Genomic DNA, 19,479 nt, shown 5'->3' with positions numbered 1-19,479 from the left:
TTATAAACAATTTCAGTTGCTAATAATAAATCTAATAACTTGTTTTTTATTGATGACATTCTGATAGCATATTAAAAACAAAAGTATTTGTATTCAAAACATTGACTTTTTATATAAAGCGGAAAAATTCAATAAAAAATATGTGAGTGCAAGAGTACAAAGGACAAAGAACCGCATTTGTATCCACGCGCCGAATCGGAAACACGATCGATTAAACAAGTGTTTCGTGATCAAACAGCTGCTGCTTGTCAGAAATGCCATTTCGAGTTTGAGTTCCATGAGGTAAAAGTGAAAAGTGTGTAAGTGGAAGCAGGAAGAGAAACGGAACGTCGGGATTTTCGCAATTAGAAAAAAATTAAATTTGATGGAAAAGAAAACTCTAAAAAGCATTCCGGGTACAGCGTACAGTTCCCAAAATGGTCATTTACTGGTTTCTTCTGGAATACCGTCCCTGGATACTCTGTTAGGTGAGTTTTGTAGGTTATACGGAAATTTCTTTGTTCTTTTTGTCCAGGAAAACGAAAATTGATTCCTGGATTTTTTGTTAACTCAGTTTTATTTTATCTAGGGTAACTCTAAAGCTTTTGCTACTTGTACAGACTTGTTTAATTTTAAATTTACCGTGTAGTACCTCACTATTTAATTTGTAGGAAGGTCAGTTACATTTCTCTGTTTGAAAAGTCCTTGTTTTTTTTGCAGGAGGTGGAATACCGGTCGGAACTGTGGTATTGATAGGTAAGTGCACATGCAGTTTTAATTTAATTAATAAATTGTCGTATGCATTATTCAATTTAGACAAATAAAATACAGATAGTAATACTACTGCTAACGAGATAAGTACTGGTAAATCCTTTTTAAATGTTGAATCATTGCGGCTGATTAAGCACTTGCGATATAACTTTCAACCCATCTAAATTGGTTATACTTGCGCTACAGAACAAATGAATGTTATTTTGTTTCATTTTTAATTACTTTTCATTTCCATTTATTTAATTTTTTTGCTATTTTTTTAACCTCTGCCATCGAAATCTTGTATAATTTTCTGATTACTTATACTTTGTACTACTTTGTTCTTGATCTATCTCTAAACCTATTAATGTATTCTCTAACCACTTTTCAAAAAGAGTACTTTCTATATAGTCTGATGGTACTCTAAACTGCTGTTCCTTACATCCTTCACATACAACCAGAGAGCTTCTCTCAGCCTGATTCTCCTCCATAATGTAACATGTAAATACATATTCTTTTTCCTCAAGATGACATTACATTTTGAATTTCCACCAGTCCAAAATCTTTTTACTATTTCATCTGCCTTTATTTTATGGCTGGGTACCCTTAGCAGGTACTGTTGTATTCGAGAGGCTCAAAAACTCTTGAGTAACAAAATTTTTCTCATTTTTATTAATATTTATCAAGTTATATATTTTTTTTAACTTTAAATACTTACAAATTCAGTCTTAAAATGCATTTTTCTAATCCACAATTGCAGTTTTTCCTTTCTTCATAATCATATACAGTCACCTAGTTTGTAGAGATTATTAATGTATCGAAATCCATCTTATTTTGCTGAAAATCAATAGTAAGTCCTATTGTTCTGCTTTATTCTATTTTTTTTTTACCTACCTTACATTGTTATATAATTAAGAGTCATAGTCCTGTCCACAATCAAAGAACAAAATATCTCAAACTGTCATATAATGACAACATGTGTGTATTTAACTCTAATTTCCATACACCCTTATCTAAATTGTGTTATTCTTGCATCATTTTACATGTGTCAGTCAGTCCTTATCAGCAGCTGTACTGTAGAATGAGTACATAGCAATTTTTAGATGCAGTTATCAGTAGATGAAAAGGTTTTCTTTAATTACACATTGTTGATATTTGTTACTTATTTAGAAGTAATTATATCTTAATTATACTTGTTATTATTGAGTGATATGTTTAAATTAGAATTATTATGATAGTGAAAATGGTTTTGTCAAACAAAAATTTAAAACTAAAAAACTCCTTTAAGATTAGAAATTATCTGTTTTTCTATGTGCATTATCCTACTGATTTTGAAATCTTTTCTTTCTCTTTTCAAAATTATTTTCCATTTGCCAATTAAATTGATTTTGAAAAGGACTAATTTCAATATTATATGAAAAATAAATTTATAGTATTTATGTATATGATAAAATGAACTTCTAAATATCATCATCCAAAATAAAAAGATCTAAAAATGAGAGTAGCTCTTTCAAAAGCTTCTTGCGATGATGATTGCCAACTTTCAAAACAGAAAACGCATTTAGAGAAGCCTTACATCGTGATAAAATAGGTAGTAAACATATTATTTTCATCATTAAAATACAAATCATGGAATATACTGCTGACACTGGATTTTATAAACATTTAATGACCATCGATATAGTGTTTTTAGATATTTACTTTGAGAAACCTAGTTAGGGGCAATAAAACTGCTATCAAACCGTTAAGTTAATTGAACTACTATTGAAATAGTTACTATTAACATTATAGTGGACATAATAGGTAGAAATTAAAATACATCGCATTTATAATTTACAAAAACAAATTTAATTTTATGTTTTTATGAGTATGTATTAAAAACTACATACTACCTGTAGAAGGCAATTTTTAACGAATTTTGCAATCTTTCAAAGAATAGGAAGAAAAGATGACCCAATCAAACTTGTTACAATTAAACAAATTGAGTCACTTGTTTTTATTATGAGAAAAAGTTATTTACTTATATACTTATATACTTTAAATACTATCTACTAGTAAGAGTATATTTAGTATAACTTTCTCGATTATTAGTTTTTATTGCATGGTGTATAAATTAATAAATAATTTAAATGATTATGCAAGTAACGATTGTCCAAGAATATTCAAAAACTAAATGAAATAACCATCTCTACTTTGCTGTAAAAATTGCTAGTCAATGTCATTGGCAACTAATACAGGCTCGGATTAGATTTACTATTTTGATATTGAAGTGTTGTATTTTGAATCGATTTTTTAGTAATGATTTGTCATTTAAGGACAATTTATGTTTGTTGTTATTATTGAACTAGTCAAATTATTTGTTGTGCGTTTTAAAACTATCTGAAAGTATTTATTTTACATTGAGTCCTTCTGTAAAACGAACTACAAGAAGTTCTCTTAGCGCTGAACTGACAGAAATAATTTTAAATGTATTTAAATATGAAACAATAGAAAATCCCAGGTGGAGAGTAAAATTAGTAAAACTAATCATCAGTTTTCTGGACTAAAAGGATGTCGACTCAGAAAAAAAAAGTTGATAAAACAGTTGATTTATTATGTGAAACAAAATGAGATGAATGATGACCCTAATTTGATAAATTTTACGAAAACCCCATTTTATAGTATATTAAAAAGACTTAATTTTCAATTTCAAGGCAGGGGAAGAAATGCCCTTTTATTAGATAGAGACAACATTGTGGCGTGGCGACGAGAATATCTTCAACAGATAAGAACTTATAGAGAAAAGAAGCGCAAAATTTATGATCTGGATGACATGGTTTAACAGGTTTTAACTTTTTTGGATGGATTAACAGGTAAATTTTTGGGAAAAGGTAAAAGCCTTACTATTTGTCACATTAACAGTGAGAATGTGTTTTTTTTTCAAATGTCCACTGGACATTTGAGTTAAATAAATCTGATGATTACCATGAAATGATGGTCAGATCCAGAGACAGGTTATTCTTTTGAGAATTGGTGAAAATTTCCAATTTCTTACCAATATTAGAAGACAAATCTATCATTGTTCTTGACAACGCACTATACCATTCTCATAAAATAGTGAAAACACCAACAAGTACATCTAAGAAAAGCAATATCCAGAATTGGGTCCGTTCCAAAAATATAAAAGTTGATGAGCATATGCTTAAAGTACAGCTTCTTTCAATAATAAAAAAAAATTAAGATGAATGCTTAATTGATAAAAACCCAGAATAAACTGGTATTGAAACTTCCTCAGTATCACTGTGAGTTAAACCCCATAGAACTCATCTGGGCAAATATTAAAAGTGATAGTGCAGGAAAAAAACACCACCTTCAAATTTTTATATGCCTTAAATCTACTTTGTAATTCAGTTTTATCAATGACACCAGAAATATGAAAGAATTGAATTTTACATGTTGAAGACAAAGTAGAAAAGGAAATATGGCGGCTGGACAATATAATTGAAACCCTTGTTGAACCACCTGTTATAACCGTTGATAATAGAGACATATTATGCAGTTCATCAAATAAATGTTTAAAAGAAGCCGAGATCTCGATATCTGCCATGTATTTACGCCGAACTCCAAACGAATTATGACTCACTTTGTATTTTTATTCCAAAAATTAACCGTTTTGCAATATTTAAACTTTTTGGAATCGTACAAACATCTACAACAAAAATTATAAATAAAACTTATATTTTTTGAAAATACCCTGTATGTAAAATTTGTTGTCCGTTTTTGAGATAAAAAAATCATTTATTGGTGTTTTTCGCCCTGTATAAATGATTCATACTGTAGGATATTAAGAGCGTAGGCGCAAAATTTCGGGCCAATGCTTTTTAAATGCATTCGTTTTTTTCGAATCCTGAGAAAACTAACAAATATTTTTGATAAATTTAAACGCAGAGTGAAAGATTACATTATTACAGAGGGCCGAAAGTTACTTAGAATAAACAAAAAGTTTTAAAGAATGAGATACTTATTTGAAATTAAAAATCAAACTAAATTTTCTCTTTTTTTTTCACCCCTGTAATTTATTAAAATAAACATTATAGAAGTTTTCAGGGACTTTCGGCCCTCAGTAATAATGTATTCTTTCATTCTGCGTTTAAAATTTTCAAAACTACTTATTAGTTTTCTCAGGATTCGAAAAAAATGAATGCATTTAAAAAGCATTGGCCCGAAATTTTGCGCCTACGCTCTTAACTAAAAACAAACAGGTTCTTTGTCTCGAATTTTTGCAAAATTAAAATATAAATTTCGTACTTTACAAGATAATACTTCTGGCAAAACGAAAAGATAATCCTAAATGCCTAAATGTTTACGTCTCCTGCATAGGTTATTGAATTTTAGTATAGAAGAAACTGGAAAAATTACAAAATTTCTTAATTTCCTTTGGAGAGACAATGTTGGGTCAACAAAGCATAGATAGAGTTGTTGAGATCCTAGAAGTCCTAACGAAATCATAAAAAGAAAAAGGTTATTGCTCTGTTTTATTATATGTGCAATTTTTCATCCAGATTTATGTCTTTTAGATTGTGAATTTTACATTGTGACCTAAAATGACTTTCATATATCGACCAAGAGATAAAAAAAACTTTATACAGAAAGCCAGGTCTGTATGATTCTATTCAAAGCAAAGTTTTGGACAAGGAACTGGTTTTTAACACAAGTTTTGCACCTGTAGCTGTTATCTCTACTCCTTTCTATCTTTGAGCATTGTTTACATCATAAAAATATTTGTTTATGCTATAATTCTGTTAAAATGGTATATATCTTCTTGAAATTGCTGATTAGTAGTGTTTACATGTTTATTATTCTGTCTGAACAGGAATGACCCCCTAAATACCATCCGTTACCATAATATTCATGCGGAAAACATCCTAAAAACTCCATGATTATCTTTGAACATGTATATGTCGAAACCCTAGAAGAGGTAGAAGAGGTGTCGAAATACTCGTCCATAAAACTGCTGATCTTTGCCTGGCGAATTCATCGATATTCTATAGACAATACCTCTTTACTATTTTTTTACTTACTTATTCCTCGGCATAACAACCTTACGTGAGTTGTAGCTGACTTGACAACATGCGTCAATTCCTTTCTGTTTTGTACAATTTCCATCCAATTCTCCACGATCATAGCTTTAAGGACTCCTGCTATATTATCTCGTCACCGGAATCGAGATCGTCTACCTAGTCTTCTTCCAGCTGAGATTTTTTCCATACTAGGATTACTATTCTTTCGTCAGAATGTCTGTCCACTGCCTTTACCGTGCAATAGTAGGACCAGTAAATAAAAAATCACTAAAAAACAAAGAATTCTGAATCGTTTTCTCCAGGCCCTTTCTTCTCTGGTCTACACCCGTCTCCGCAGGAAACCAGACTAACCAGAAGATGCCTAAACGCGACAACCAATATACACCAACCAAAGAAACAACCAATAACCGTAAAACACGATGATGTTTTTATTGTGATGGTTTTCGTTTTGACGACTAGACCAGAGACATTAATAAAAAAACCTTTTTCGTGACACTCATTGATACATGTATCTAAAAACTACTTTTGGTACATTCGGTGATAACAATATGCAATAAACAATATATAAACAATGTAAGATCGCTATTTGATCTTTTGCTAATTGTTTTTTGAGTTTTTTCAAAAACGAAAATATGAAGTTTGCTTAAAATTTGTCAAAATACTTCTAGTCATCACATATACCTTCTCAATTTTTTTCAAATTTTTTGAATGTGTAGTTTGTCTTTTGGGGGGTGCAGATCAATCTTAAATACTAAAGGTGAAGATCATTAAATTATATGGTTAAGTGACACAATTTTACTGACAAAGCATGGGAAATCCTTTAAAATGAGAGCTTGTAAAGTTAATTTATTGTTTAATTATTGCAAAAATTGCTTCAAAGTGCGATTTTTTGACTTATGCGCAAACTATTGGGTCAAAATGAATTCTGAAAGTACCAAATTGAAGAGAAAGGGGGTATATTATCGAATTAAATGATTTATATAGGTTTACAAAAGTACTGTAATTCTTAAGCTTATATACATTTAAAATAACTCAGACGCATCAACATATAGGAAGCTAATTTTTTTTATTCAAAATGTTGGCATTTTTTTGGCAAAATTTTTTCTCAAAATATGGCAGGGGCTTCGTTTAGAAAAATTGATAAATTTAAAAAGCACTTTTTCACTATTTCAAAAACTGAATTCATAACTTAAAAGGAAAAGACAGTTAAGATTCGATTTCACGTACAGTGCGTCTGTGTATCCGCTTATACGTATCTCACCCTAATAGGGATCATCAGAGACGGCTATTCACAGTCGCTCTGAAAGTGAAAATAATTTTTTTTTGTCTTAGGAAGCAACTCTAACATGGCTTCGTATAGACGCAAATAGCGACATCTGATATTAAAGTCCGTAAACTAATTTTCGAAGCCAAATTCAGATTTTTGCTTTAATCTGTGCCTTCTAAGAATTGCAAGTCAAAACAGACGTTGATAAAGATTTTAATAGAGACATGGGGAATCTAAAAATTGCAATGTCGTGGAATGCAATTTTTAAATTCACAGTACTTTTGTACTATTAAAACTTCTTGAAATTTTTATAGCTAAATATTTGTGATATTGTCCCCATTCTCACCCGAAATTGAAGTCTTTTGTGCATTTTTAAAAAAAGCTATTAATAATTTTCAAAAAATCAACTTATGAAACCATTTTTGTAATAATTAAGCAAAAAAATTAACAAAAATAACTTTAAAAACTCTCATTTTTAAAGGATTTTCTATACTTTTCAGTAAAATTATGTCACTTTTCCATATAATTTATCGATCTTCATTATTACCTTGTTTATTACCGATATCACCAAATTTATCAAACGCAGTTGTTAGCTACCTGGAGCAAAGAGAATCTTGGGAAAATCGTTACTTCCCTGCTCTAGATGTACACACACCAAAAGAGATGTCGTAGATATTTTGATAAATGTAAGACTGCTGATAATGCAGAATATTTTGTCATCATAGATAAAAGCAGGCAGAATTCCTGTAAGGACGTCTCTAATTCTTAATGTATATTAGATTTTTTCATTATAGAGTTGTACTGATAACAGCTGTTTAAAAATCAATAAATAATGCAGGTTTTAAAAAAACCGATGATGTAATTTAAAAAAAAAAACGCTAATCATAAATGAAATTGCACTTAGTAGAATGGTCCATAAAAAATTCAACAAAGGCAACAAAGCGTATGTATGTATAATACTTCTGTGAATAGCCTACAGACATCCATTGCTCACCCACCTGCTTTTATACATGCAAAAAACCCCAAGAGTATTAAATTTATACGCCACCTGCTTAATTACAATGTGACAAAAAATAATTGAATATTGTGGAAGTTTTTGTGTAATATCTGCAAATATATTATTAGTGCAATGAAATTGAAACTACCAGAAAATATTAATTTTTCGGTACCCAAGATCTTCACAAGATGACATGATGATATTAACGTATGGTCCTAAAGTTTTGGGAAAAATTTCAAAAGCATATAACTCTGACCACAATAATCTTATATTTTTATTAAATTATTCAACAATTTAACTTAACTATCCTTATTATAAATCAAAATTCAAATGACAGACAAGGGACCATTATTTTTGATTTGCCCTAATAATTCCCCTGACACGTTGCATCATCCTTTGGACGACCTCGCCGTCAATTTCTCTAATTTGTAGGGCTGTGAGATATACACCAATGTAGGGCTGTGAGATAAAGCCAGAATCAGAAATTGCACACCATACCAAAATTTTGTCCTCAAATTTTTTCTTATTTTTGAATTTTATTTCATCAGGTACATTTTTGTAATGGTTCGTGTAAAACCCATCGTTACCCTTCATCTCAGAGTTGGACAAAGTAAAATATTTTTCATCGTCTATCACGATCAACTTGTTGACGAAATGCACTCGCCTTAACGCGCGGCAACATCTCGGAATTCTCTCTAATTGATCCTCTGTGTATTTTGGAGCTTTCCTTCTTTTCCGGTAGATAATATTGTTACTCGATAGGGTCCTGTATACCAACACGAAATCCTGTCTTTCCAACATGAAATCTTCTGGCCAGTTTTCGCTGTGAGACCCCAATTTTGTTCTTACCTGCTTCAATCAGTCTTGCCTCTCTTATATGGTTCAAAATCCGCGGTCGGCCACTTTTACGCAAGTTAACACATGGTATCCCTTCTTCACATTCTCTGATTGTGCGATAAATTGTCGATTTGCTTATGTTTTGATCTCGATAAATATTAACAATATCTCGTTTCGACATTCGCCCAACCATATTATAAACACCTCGACGAATATCAATTTTATAAGACATTTTGCAGAGCACAAACCAAAATATTCTGCTTTGTTTATTAAATGTCAATAACTGATGACATTTCAATTCCATGGCCTTCTTTGTTAAATGCATTTTGCTTCTCAATCAGACCAGGTGAAATTTTTCCCAAAACTTTAGGACCATACGTTATGTCAGCACAAAATATACAAGGACTTGTATATATATATATATATATATATATATATATATATATATATATATATATATATATATATATATATATATATACAGTATACTCCCTCTATAACGAACATGGTTATTACGAGGTTTCGCTTATAACGAGATACATTAGATGTCCCGTGAAATTTCTATTGAACTATAACCGTCTATAGCGAGGCAAATTTGGTTATAACGAGAGAAAATAAGATCCAAAAACGTGTTTTTTACGTTTTTGGTCGGGTCGTGGCTATAAATAAATACCTTTTCAAACAGCCCTTCAATAAACTTAACTGCAGCCCGCAATAAACTTCTTTACAATGAATAAATACAACTGTTTCACATCTTTAGAAAATATGATGCCAATATTCGGAACGAATAGGCACTGAAAGAAGAAAGAAGAAAATATGATATAATGATACTGGACCATTTAAATCAGTTAAAAATGACAGAGTTCTTAAAATTGCAGAAGCATTAGTTTATGTTTTCCTTGAAAATACGCTTTATACATTATGTAGTTGGAAAAAAATATAAGTACAGATTTTTTGTTTTATCGTATATCATTGATAATAAAAGTAAACAACTCTTCTATGTTTTAATATATTTCATTAACAATAAAAGTAAATAACTTTTTTTCAAAAACGCCATTCAAACAATATTTATTAGCATCTTATATTGCTCTGAATGGCTTCACTATTTCACTATAGGAAGTTAATGGTTTAGAAAACTACAGATTCATATGTATGCACAGTATTATTATTGTCTGATATAACGAGATCGGCTTATAACGAGGTAATTAGTCTGTCATTTCAGTTCTCGTTATAGAGGGAGTCTACTGTATATATATATATATATATATATATATATATATATATATATATATATATATATATATTAAATATAAAGTAGTGTTAATCAACTGACTAAGTTAGAAAATAAACTTTGAGACTCTTTGGGTAAACACAGTTGAAAGTATAGGCTAAGTGTACTCTTGTTTCTTTCTGTCCAATACACAACAGTAATAATTGTGCGTTGACCAGTCTTTGTAAATTTACAATACATGTATTTTGTGAAAAAAACTTATACAATTTTTCACAAAATTTTTATAACTTTGACCAGCTTTCTTTACGGCGATAATCTCAAATCGTAAGTAACTTAGTTAAATAGACGGTCATATATATATATATATATATATATATATATATATATATATATACTATATTACTTTTCGACCACTTTTGTAGGAGGGGAAGGTTCGCGAATGTTTACCAAATTTTAGTATAATATGATTTTAGCTTAAAAAAAGTAGCCTATAGATATTCTTTAGACCTCTAGGTGCTCCTGGGCCTGAGATATGCCGATCCAAAGGGTCAAAATAGCCTTTGAAGAACTATATCTCCGAGAGAAGTTAACCGATTTTAATTCACAAGATCTCATTTTTTTTTTGTTATAACGTCAACTTTTTGATGAGATTTATTCTGAATTGTAAATTTACAAAACCGCAAAAGGTAATTTTTATTTTATAAGTCAAGAAAGAATGAAAAGACAACTTAAAAAATTTGATGATTTTTAATGAATTGTCAAAATTTAACCAAACCAGCAAAAAAAATTGTAAAAACCGGTAAATTAAAGGATTTTTAATTTAATACCTTTCAAACGAGCATTGGTAAATCAAAATCCATTTAGAAGATTTGAAGATACACCTGTTTAAAAATAGTCAGTTTTTCGAAAATCGCATTTTTTATCATTTGTAAACGGATGAGCACTTTTTTGCATCTCAAATTGCATAAAAATTTAGGTGAAGATTGTTATAGAATATATTTACGAGAATTTAGATTTTAGGAAATGTAGAGGGCCTTATAATAGTCATCCATCTTTATTATATTGAAAAAATTTTAATCTATGCAATTGTTGGGCAAAATTCATAACTTAAAATTTATAAAAGTCGCAATATTTCTGGTTCTAAGCAACGAAAATTGATTTTCTTTTTATATAATTTGGGGTGTCTTGTTGCATATATTATAAAAATGCAAGTAGTTAATTTGGGAATTGTTTAATCTATGCAATTGTTGGGCAAAATGGGTTTATATTAACTGCTAACGGACTAGAAATTCTTTTTGTTTTTATTTTAAGTGCATTTTCCACTGCACTAGACTTGAAATAGTCTTTGTAAATATTTTTTAATATTTTGTGGAACCAAAATTATTATAAAGCGCTCTACATTTTCTAAAATTTAAATTTTCGTTAGTTTCTAAAAGTTAAAATTAAAATATACGAAGACGGTTGCGTTTCGATTTAATTTAAGTCTCTTACCACTCCCTACTACGTGTTTCTGGGTCTACCCGTCATCAGAGAGAGTTTGTAAGAAGACTCAAACTAAATCAAAACGCACCGACTACTCTGGCAATTATAGGAAAAACAATTACCAAAGTATGCTACTAGAGACCTCTAGTGAGGAAATATGAAGTTAAATGTGTCGATAGCAATTAAAGTAAATTGTATACCCAAGCTTAATCAAGCCATTTAGAGCGATGCTGGGAATATGGGTTAAAATTAAAACTGCTGGGAATATGGGTTAAAATTAAAACTGCCATTACTTTGGTTTTCAACCACCTAAAGACTTCCTTAAATGCTTGAAATTTAAGCCTTGTTATCTATTTCATTATTTCTTTGAGTTTTAATATTGCAGAATAATCAACAAAATGAGAGAAATCATTAATGACCACATGTGTTGGTTTACTTATGAAGTAAAAAGATAAATTTTTAGGCCGTAAAAAAATAGTTATAGGTCTGGACCAAGAAATTCAATAGACATTATTGTATACATCATCAAATCTCCTTTATAGTCGAATAATAGAACGCACTATATTCGGAAGTTTCCAGTAACGTTAAAATTCTGCTTCGTTGAGACGTTTTTTGGCCATTTTTTTTTGTAACAATAACCTTTCTGTAAGCCCAACTCACAATAATGTTGCATGGAAATAATTGGGACACCCTGTATGAGCTTATAATAACTCTGCGGACATAACTATATAAAAACAATTCGATAAATTTTAAAACTTAGTTCTTATCAGTTTTGCAAGATGTAATAATGATAACTGGTTTGATTTTCCAAAAAAATTGAATATTTGGATCTTTATGCAAGAACTTATGTCTCCACAAGATACCTTTCATATCTGATTTTCACGCGCATTTCTTGTTGATGTGGTATGCATTCTTACCAGAGATACTCACGAGATCAACTGAAGTGCGTAACACTCAATTTCGCGTTACTGTCATTCCAAAATAAACTTTAAACTTGTATGGTAACTATTGCTACCACTACCACTTCTCCTTTAATTTACCAGTTTTACAATATTTTTTCTCGTTTGGTTAAATTTTGACAATTAATTGAACAGGCAGGTTTTAGAAAAGGTTATTCAACTTCCGATCACCTGTTAACCACAAAAATATTAATAGAAAAATGTACCGAATACAAGTTTCCAGTTTTCCTAGACTACGTAGACATTTGTAGACTACGAACAAGCTTTCGATACCATAGAACACACGGCCGTAATAAACGCAATGCAAAATACTTTATCACCCAAACTGTTCACCTTAATTTTGGAGGACGTTTTTAAAAACCTAAATTGGAAATATAAGAGAATAAACATCAATGGCCGCTACCTCAGTAATCTACGATTTGCAGATGACATAATCCTGATAGCTACTGACCTACAAGAAATGCAAACCATGCTTTTAGAACTACATACCGAATCTTCTAAAATAGGACTGAAAATGAATTTAAACAAAACAAAAGTCATGCACTCCGAAGACACCGTGACAATAATAAACGATAAAGTTATAGAAAAAATTGAAGAATATATATACTTAGGACAAAAAATAATACTAAATAGGGAAATTCAAACTGAAGAAATAAAAAGAAGAAGAAAGTTAGCTTGGGCAGCATTCGGTAAACTGAACTATATACTCAGAAATCAACAAATTCAATTACATCTTAGATCTAAAGTTTTTGATGCATGCATTATTCCGATATTAACTTATGCGGCACAAACATGGACAATCACAAAAAAGAATATGAATATACTTAGAGTCACTCAACACGCAATGGAAAGAGCAATGCTAGGTATATCACTTAAGGACAAGAAAACAAACACATGAATAAGACAGAAAACCAAAGTCACCGATGTGGTGCAAAAATCATTAAAGTTGAAATGGGAATATGCTGGACATGTAGCTAGGAGCGATCTAAACAAATGGCACAGATCAATTTTAACCTGGAGACCATACCAACACAAAAGACCCAGAGGCAGACCTCCTATGAGATGGACAGATGATCTGAAAAGGACTGCCGGGAAAAATTGGCTACAAGTAGCGTACAATAAAAAACAATGGAAAGGAAGACTTGAAGAGGCTTATGTTCAGATGTGGACGTGAATGGCTAGACGAAGAAGAAGAAGAAGAATTGAAAATCATAAAATTTTGTAAGTTTTCTTTTCGATCTTCTTGACCTATAAAATAAAACTGTTGCGGTTTTGTAAGTTATTTCATCAAAAAGTTTACATTATGACAAAAAAATGAGACCTTGTGAGTTAAAATCGGTCCAGTAGCTCAAAGATAGAGCTGTTCATATATAGGGTAAAAGTGGCTATGTTTGACTCTTTCGAGAGGCGTATTTCCAGCTCAGGGGCACCTACAAGACTAAAAAAAAATAGCTATATGCTACTTTTTTAAGATAAGATTATATTCTAAAATTTGTTAAAAATCCGAGGATCATCCCTTACAAAAGTGATCAAGAAGTAAAACTATTTCTCATGCATATACAAAATAGACAAGTATAACGGTGTCATCTGTGTATCTGATGTTGTTCAATCGGTAGCCGTTTAGTAGAATACCTTTTTCAATCTCGTGCAAGCTTTTTGCTTAACATAATATGTGCCTATTAAAGTAAATTTGAGTTTATTTGTGTATCTTTTTTAAAACAGTTTTAGAGCTCACCAAACAAGTGTTTTTGTTGCCTTTTCATCTCGTTTTGTAAAGCACTGTAATATATTTTATTGCTTTGTCAAATTTTAAACAATAATCATCAACTAATGTATAAATCGTTGGTTAAACAATTCGTACTCAAACCATTTTAAGTGTCCAATAGGCAGCCTACTATTCAATTTTTAACAATTTTTTAGCGAAAGTGTACTTAAGGTTTATTAGTATTATCTTGCCCGGTAATTCAACGAAAACGCTCGCACCTGAAATTAAACTTTGGTGTGTTTAATGCACAACAAAAGCAATAAACTGTAAGAAGGTCAACACATGTTAATGCACGGCAAGTCAACTAAAAACAAACAATATGACCAAGTTATTGTTACCATGCAATTTTCACTAAGTATATTTAAAATGGAGAGCACAAACAATCATTACATGTAGCGTGTTGCTAAGCAAATCACCAGGATGTAATGATGCAACACAATTACTTTAACATAATAATCTGCGATTGTTACTTGAATATAGTTTTTACTCGAAGTACATTTTCTAATTTGTAACAGCATGTAACCTCTTTATATATTCGTTCTTATCTGTCGTTCTTTATTTTCGGATTGAGTTTTTAACGAGCACGGGAAAATTGTTGTGTTTTACTGTCACTTTATTCAGTGTTCAATACTATTTTTATTTACAATTATGCAGTCGATAATGGATTTAATATTTCTCGTTGTTTGTGCATATGAATATTTGTATATGAAGTTCTTCTGCTTTTTATTTTTGTGTAGACGTGAATTCCAGTGACTTATAGCTCCGTTCCAAAGTGTCTTACCATCAATTATTCTAAAGGTTTTCATCGCTGCTGTTTCTAACATCCTTTTTGTCCTTTCTGTAACAGGTCATGATTTTGCCGCGTAATTTTTTCGATTTCATTTTCGTAATTTTTATTTCTCCATATTGTTTCATTTAGGTAACCTGCGGCTCTGTTTGCTCTGTTCACTTGATTTTCCACTTCTGTTCGAGGTTTCCGTAGCTATACAGTGTGATACCTACATATTTAAACTCCATAACTTGTTCAATCCAACATTATTCGATCGATTTATCCACGACCAAACAGTTCGAATCGTGACGGTATTGCGATTTATTCTCCACTAAACTATTTAGTTATGTGCGCATACAGTTGATAGTCGCATTGGAGATTTCAGTGTGTCATCATGTAGTATAACAAAAAAATACTATCTTGTGTATTACTGTACATGGAAGAAAATGAAAAACGGAAAAGACAATTCTGTGTACATCCCATACTAAGCGATTAAACTTAGTAAAAGATAGAGGTAGAGTTGATGGAACAAAAACACGATACATTTAATATGCATAAAAAGGTAAAACAAGCAGCTGGTCTTCAAAAATCCAACACAGCTAGCTAACTGCAAGATCAACAGGGAACATCATCATAGATAAAAATCAAGAAATATGCATATGGACCAAATACATACAAGAACTCTTTGATGATAATACGTCCGAACAACCTCCTTATATCATCCTACATATGTATGATGATTACCAATCACATCAGATGAAGTGGAAAAAACAATATCACAACTAAAAGATGGCAAAGCTCCTGGGCCTGACAATGCATATGCTGAATTCATATAGCTATTTTAACACCGACGGTACCCAACGACTAACAGAAATATTCAATGACATATATTTAAACGGAGTAATACCAAGATCATGGCTGAAGTTAACGTTTATTACCATACCAAAGGAAACAAAATCCGTATCCTTCAATAAATGCCGGACCATTAGTTTAACGAGCTACATTTTAAAGTTGTTTTTAAAAATCTTAAATCAAAGGCAGACGCGGCCCGGGTAGACGACAAATGACCTGACTGCGCAACATCAAAGATTGGACAGGATTAGACTTTCAAAGTTTAATAAGGAAAGCACAAAATAGGGAAGACTTTGCAGAGGTCATCGCCAACCTTCGCTAAGAAGACGGCACCGAAAGAAGAAGAAATCAAAGGATGAAAAAATGGGCAGTACACAGTTCGGTTTTCGGAACGCAGTGGGTACGAGAGAGTCTCTCTTTAGCATACAAGTGCTATTTCAACGATGTAGAGATGTAAATTCCCATATATATGCATGCTTTATTGATTACTATAACGCGTTCGTTACAGTAAAACACGACAAGCTGATGGAGATATTAACAAAGATTTAAATAAACACCTGTGAGCTAAGAATTATTAGCAATCTTTACTGGAATCGAACATCGTCTATCTGTACAGAGGCAGGAGAATCCGATGATATCAAAATCAAACGTGAGGTCCGACAGGGATGTATACTATTACCCCTGCTGCTCAACATATACTCTGAAGAAATCTTTCAAGAAGCAGTAGAGGATGTTGATGCCGGAATTCGAATTAACGGAGAATGTATCAATAACACCAGATACGCGGATGACACTGTGGTATTCGTTGATAGTTATGGAGACCTCCAGGAGTTAATGAATAGAATCACAGAAATAAGTCAGAGATATGGACATTCAGTAAACATCGGAGAAAACAAAATGTATGATGATCTCTAAGAAGGAACAACAAATTGGAAGAATGAGTGTGAATAGCCAACCAATAGAAAGAGTAAAAACATACACCTATCTTGGTAAGAACGTCAAAGAAAATTGGGGGACGATTCCATAGAAATCAAACGTAGGATAAAGAAAACAAGATATGCATTTCTAAAATGGCTAACTATTCAAATGCTATGATTTAGCAGTACCCCTAAAAATGGTCTTGGACTCTAACAGACGACATCTGCAAGAAAATTAAAGCTTTCTAAATGTGGATTCATCGTCGTTTTACTAAACAAGACGTTTTATTAAGAATACAAAAAGGAAAAAAAGTTGTTAACCACAATAAAAACAGTCAAAATCGAATATCTCTGTCACATCATGCGGAACAGCGAAAGATATGGGCTGCTGCAATTAATTCTACAAGGAAAAGTAGAAGGAAAACGAGGACCAGAAAGGCGAAGGATTTCCTGGCTGAAAAATTTACTTACTTGGTTCAACACAACCACAAATCTTTTTAGAGCAGCAGTGTGCGAAACGGATAGGAACCACAAGAAGAAGACCCATGTTTTAGTGACTTTTAACATGTAAACCTAGAAAGCACTGATGATGGAATAGCCATCCCGAAAACGTTCTCTGATGTTATCGGGAGCTTAAATGTCCATCCGTACTTGTCGTCTAATTTTGTTTCCCCAAAAATGGTCTGTCTTGTGGCAGTACGAACAGGTTTAAAGAACTTTTATGTATTTTTGCTAATTAACTTGCGAATACTCTTTCGAATAACAATCGTCAGACAACTGTTTAGTGGAGTGTATGCGCGAGACCATCTAATACCATGGAAATTGAGTTGCTTATCGATACCTACTTGTGCGATTTTTCAGTCAAAAGACGATCAATGAGGTTTTATGACTATTCTGTCGAACAACCATTTAGACGGTAGTATGCGAGCCTCCGTTTGATACAGCAGTCTTTTAACAAATAACTAAATAGTTGTATGATTAAAAATTGATAGTATACGGGGGCTCTTTGACCCTCTAGTTCTAATTTATATCTTGTGTTATAAAAATTTAGTGCGTTGCATTATAATATTTTTTAGAACTAATAATGTCACATACAGAGCATTTGGTGTTGCTCTTACAATTTTTTCTTCAGCATTTGATACTCATTTCCTTCCATATTTCTTGTAACACTTCGAACTATATCCCCCGATTTTCTTGTCATCTTTTGTTACTAGATGACGGACTCCTCGTTTTATGGTTCCAGATCGGCCAGCAATAGTGACGTTTTGTGTACAGCACTTTGCAAACATTGAAGTTATAACCTGCTCACGAAATTCCGTTATAGTGAGTTTCTTACGGATAGTGTTCTCGTTACACAGGAAATGAGAATTGACCAAACTCATCTCCCAAAGAATTTCTATACCATTTCGTACACCGCCGTAAGACGAGGAATACGTAGCCACTTGATTACTAATAGCAATCAACGACTTATCATTGTTATAGTCAAAAATACATTCGAATATCCCTCGTATCACGCCATTTCAAAACAACAATTCCGTCATCGGTTTGTTTGGCTGAGAAATCCCCTGTTCTTAGTTTGGCGCACATCACGTCTTGTGGGATATATTTCTTACTTGCTCTAATCCTCACCACGAAATGGGTGTTGTTCTTCCTCAGCCAATAAGCCAGAGGTATACTGGTATAACTGGCAGTATATGATGTTCTATCATAACCCGACAGATCTTTAACTGTATTTCCTGACACTTCAGTAATTCAGTGTTTTTCGATTTGCCTCTACAAACCAGAAGGTTCAATGTATAACCTTTTTATATATATATATATACTGTGGGAAGAGCACCTTCCTCTCCAAGCGACTAGAGACTCATCAAAACACATTTTCTCTCCCGGGGTAAAAACTTTCTGATAGTTTCTGATAAACACGTCGAAAGCTTTACGGACTTTATACAATATATCTTCTTTATTTGAAGTCTCATTACCAGCAAAGTGCAGAAATTTGAGAATAATTTCAAAACGATTTCTGTCGTCACTTCTGGTCTTGTGGTTCATTATCGCCACTTTTAGCAAATAGGGATCGAAAGTCGTCTGCCCATGTTTCCTTCTGAATGTGTTTCGTTTTTATTAGTTCGTTCATCTCTTTTCTTTGTCCTCTGATCATTCTTCATGTTTTTTTGTGTTCCGTTGAAGTCGTGTTCGATCTGTTTTGAGAAGATCTGACAGTGTTCCATTTTTATGTGTGTGACTAAAGTATTCGTTTTATTTCTGCTTCATTTCTAGTAGTTGTATGCCTGTTGTGTTCCGTTTTGTAACAAAACTTTCTTCTTTTCCTCACATTTTGTCTTCACTTCCTTTCTAAACGATGGGGTTTTCTTTTTTGATATGTTAGTGTTCGTTACTTTCCTCTCTCCAAATGATTCTGTTGCTGCGGTAATTATGATATTTTTTAGTTTTCCCAGCTTTCCTCGATGTTATCGTTTCCTAAGATTTTATTTCCAGCAATCTTCTGCGATATTCTTTTTAGTTCTTCGAGTCGTTTTTTTTTGTGTTGGCGCCGCTCTCTGTCATGTGAAGTATTTCATAACTCTTATAGATCTCTTATTATTTCATGTCTATTATG

General features: G+C 31.9%; 1 protein-coding gene across 1 annotated transcript in view; it reads left to right on the top strand.

Annotated features, from left to right (window-relative positions):
- The first annotated feature begins 193 nt into the window (after positions 1-193).
- The window catches only part of LOC140447407 (elongator complex protein 4-like), a 62,020-nt gene continuing 42,734 nt past the window's right edge, over positions 194-19,479 (top strand). Inside the window, exons 1-2 of the mRNA XM_072540042.1 lie at positions 194-467; positions 700-735. Of these exons, the coding sequence (XP_072396143.1) occupies positions 365-467; positions 700-735 (139 nt within the window). The 5' untranslated portion in view covers positions 194-364. The remainder of the gene's footprint in view (positions 468-699; positions 736-19,479) is intronic.

The sequence above is a fragment of the Diabrotica undecimpunctata genome, chromosome 8 (assembly GCF_040954645.1).
Source record: "Diabrotica undecimpunctata isolate CICGRU chromosome 8, icDiaUnde3, whole genome shotgun sequence".
Classification (NCBI taxonomy): Eukaryota; Metazoa; Arthropoda; class Insecta; order Coleoptera; family Chrysomelidae; genus Diabrotica; species Diabrotica undecimpunctata.
The sequence above is the reverse complement of the archived record's forward strand: the minus strand, read 5'-3'. Positions and strand labels throughout refer to the sequence as shown.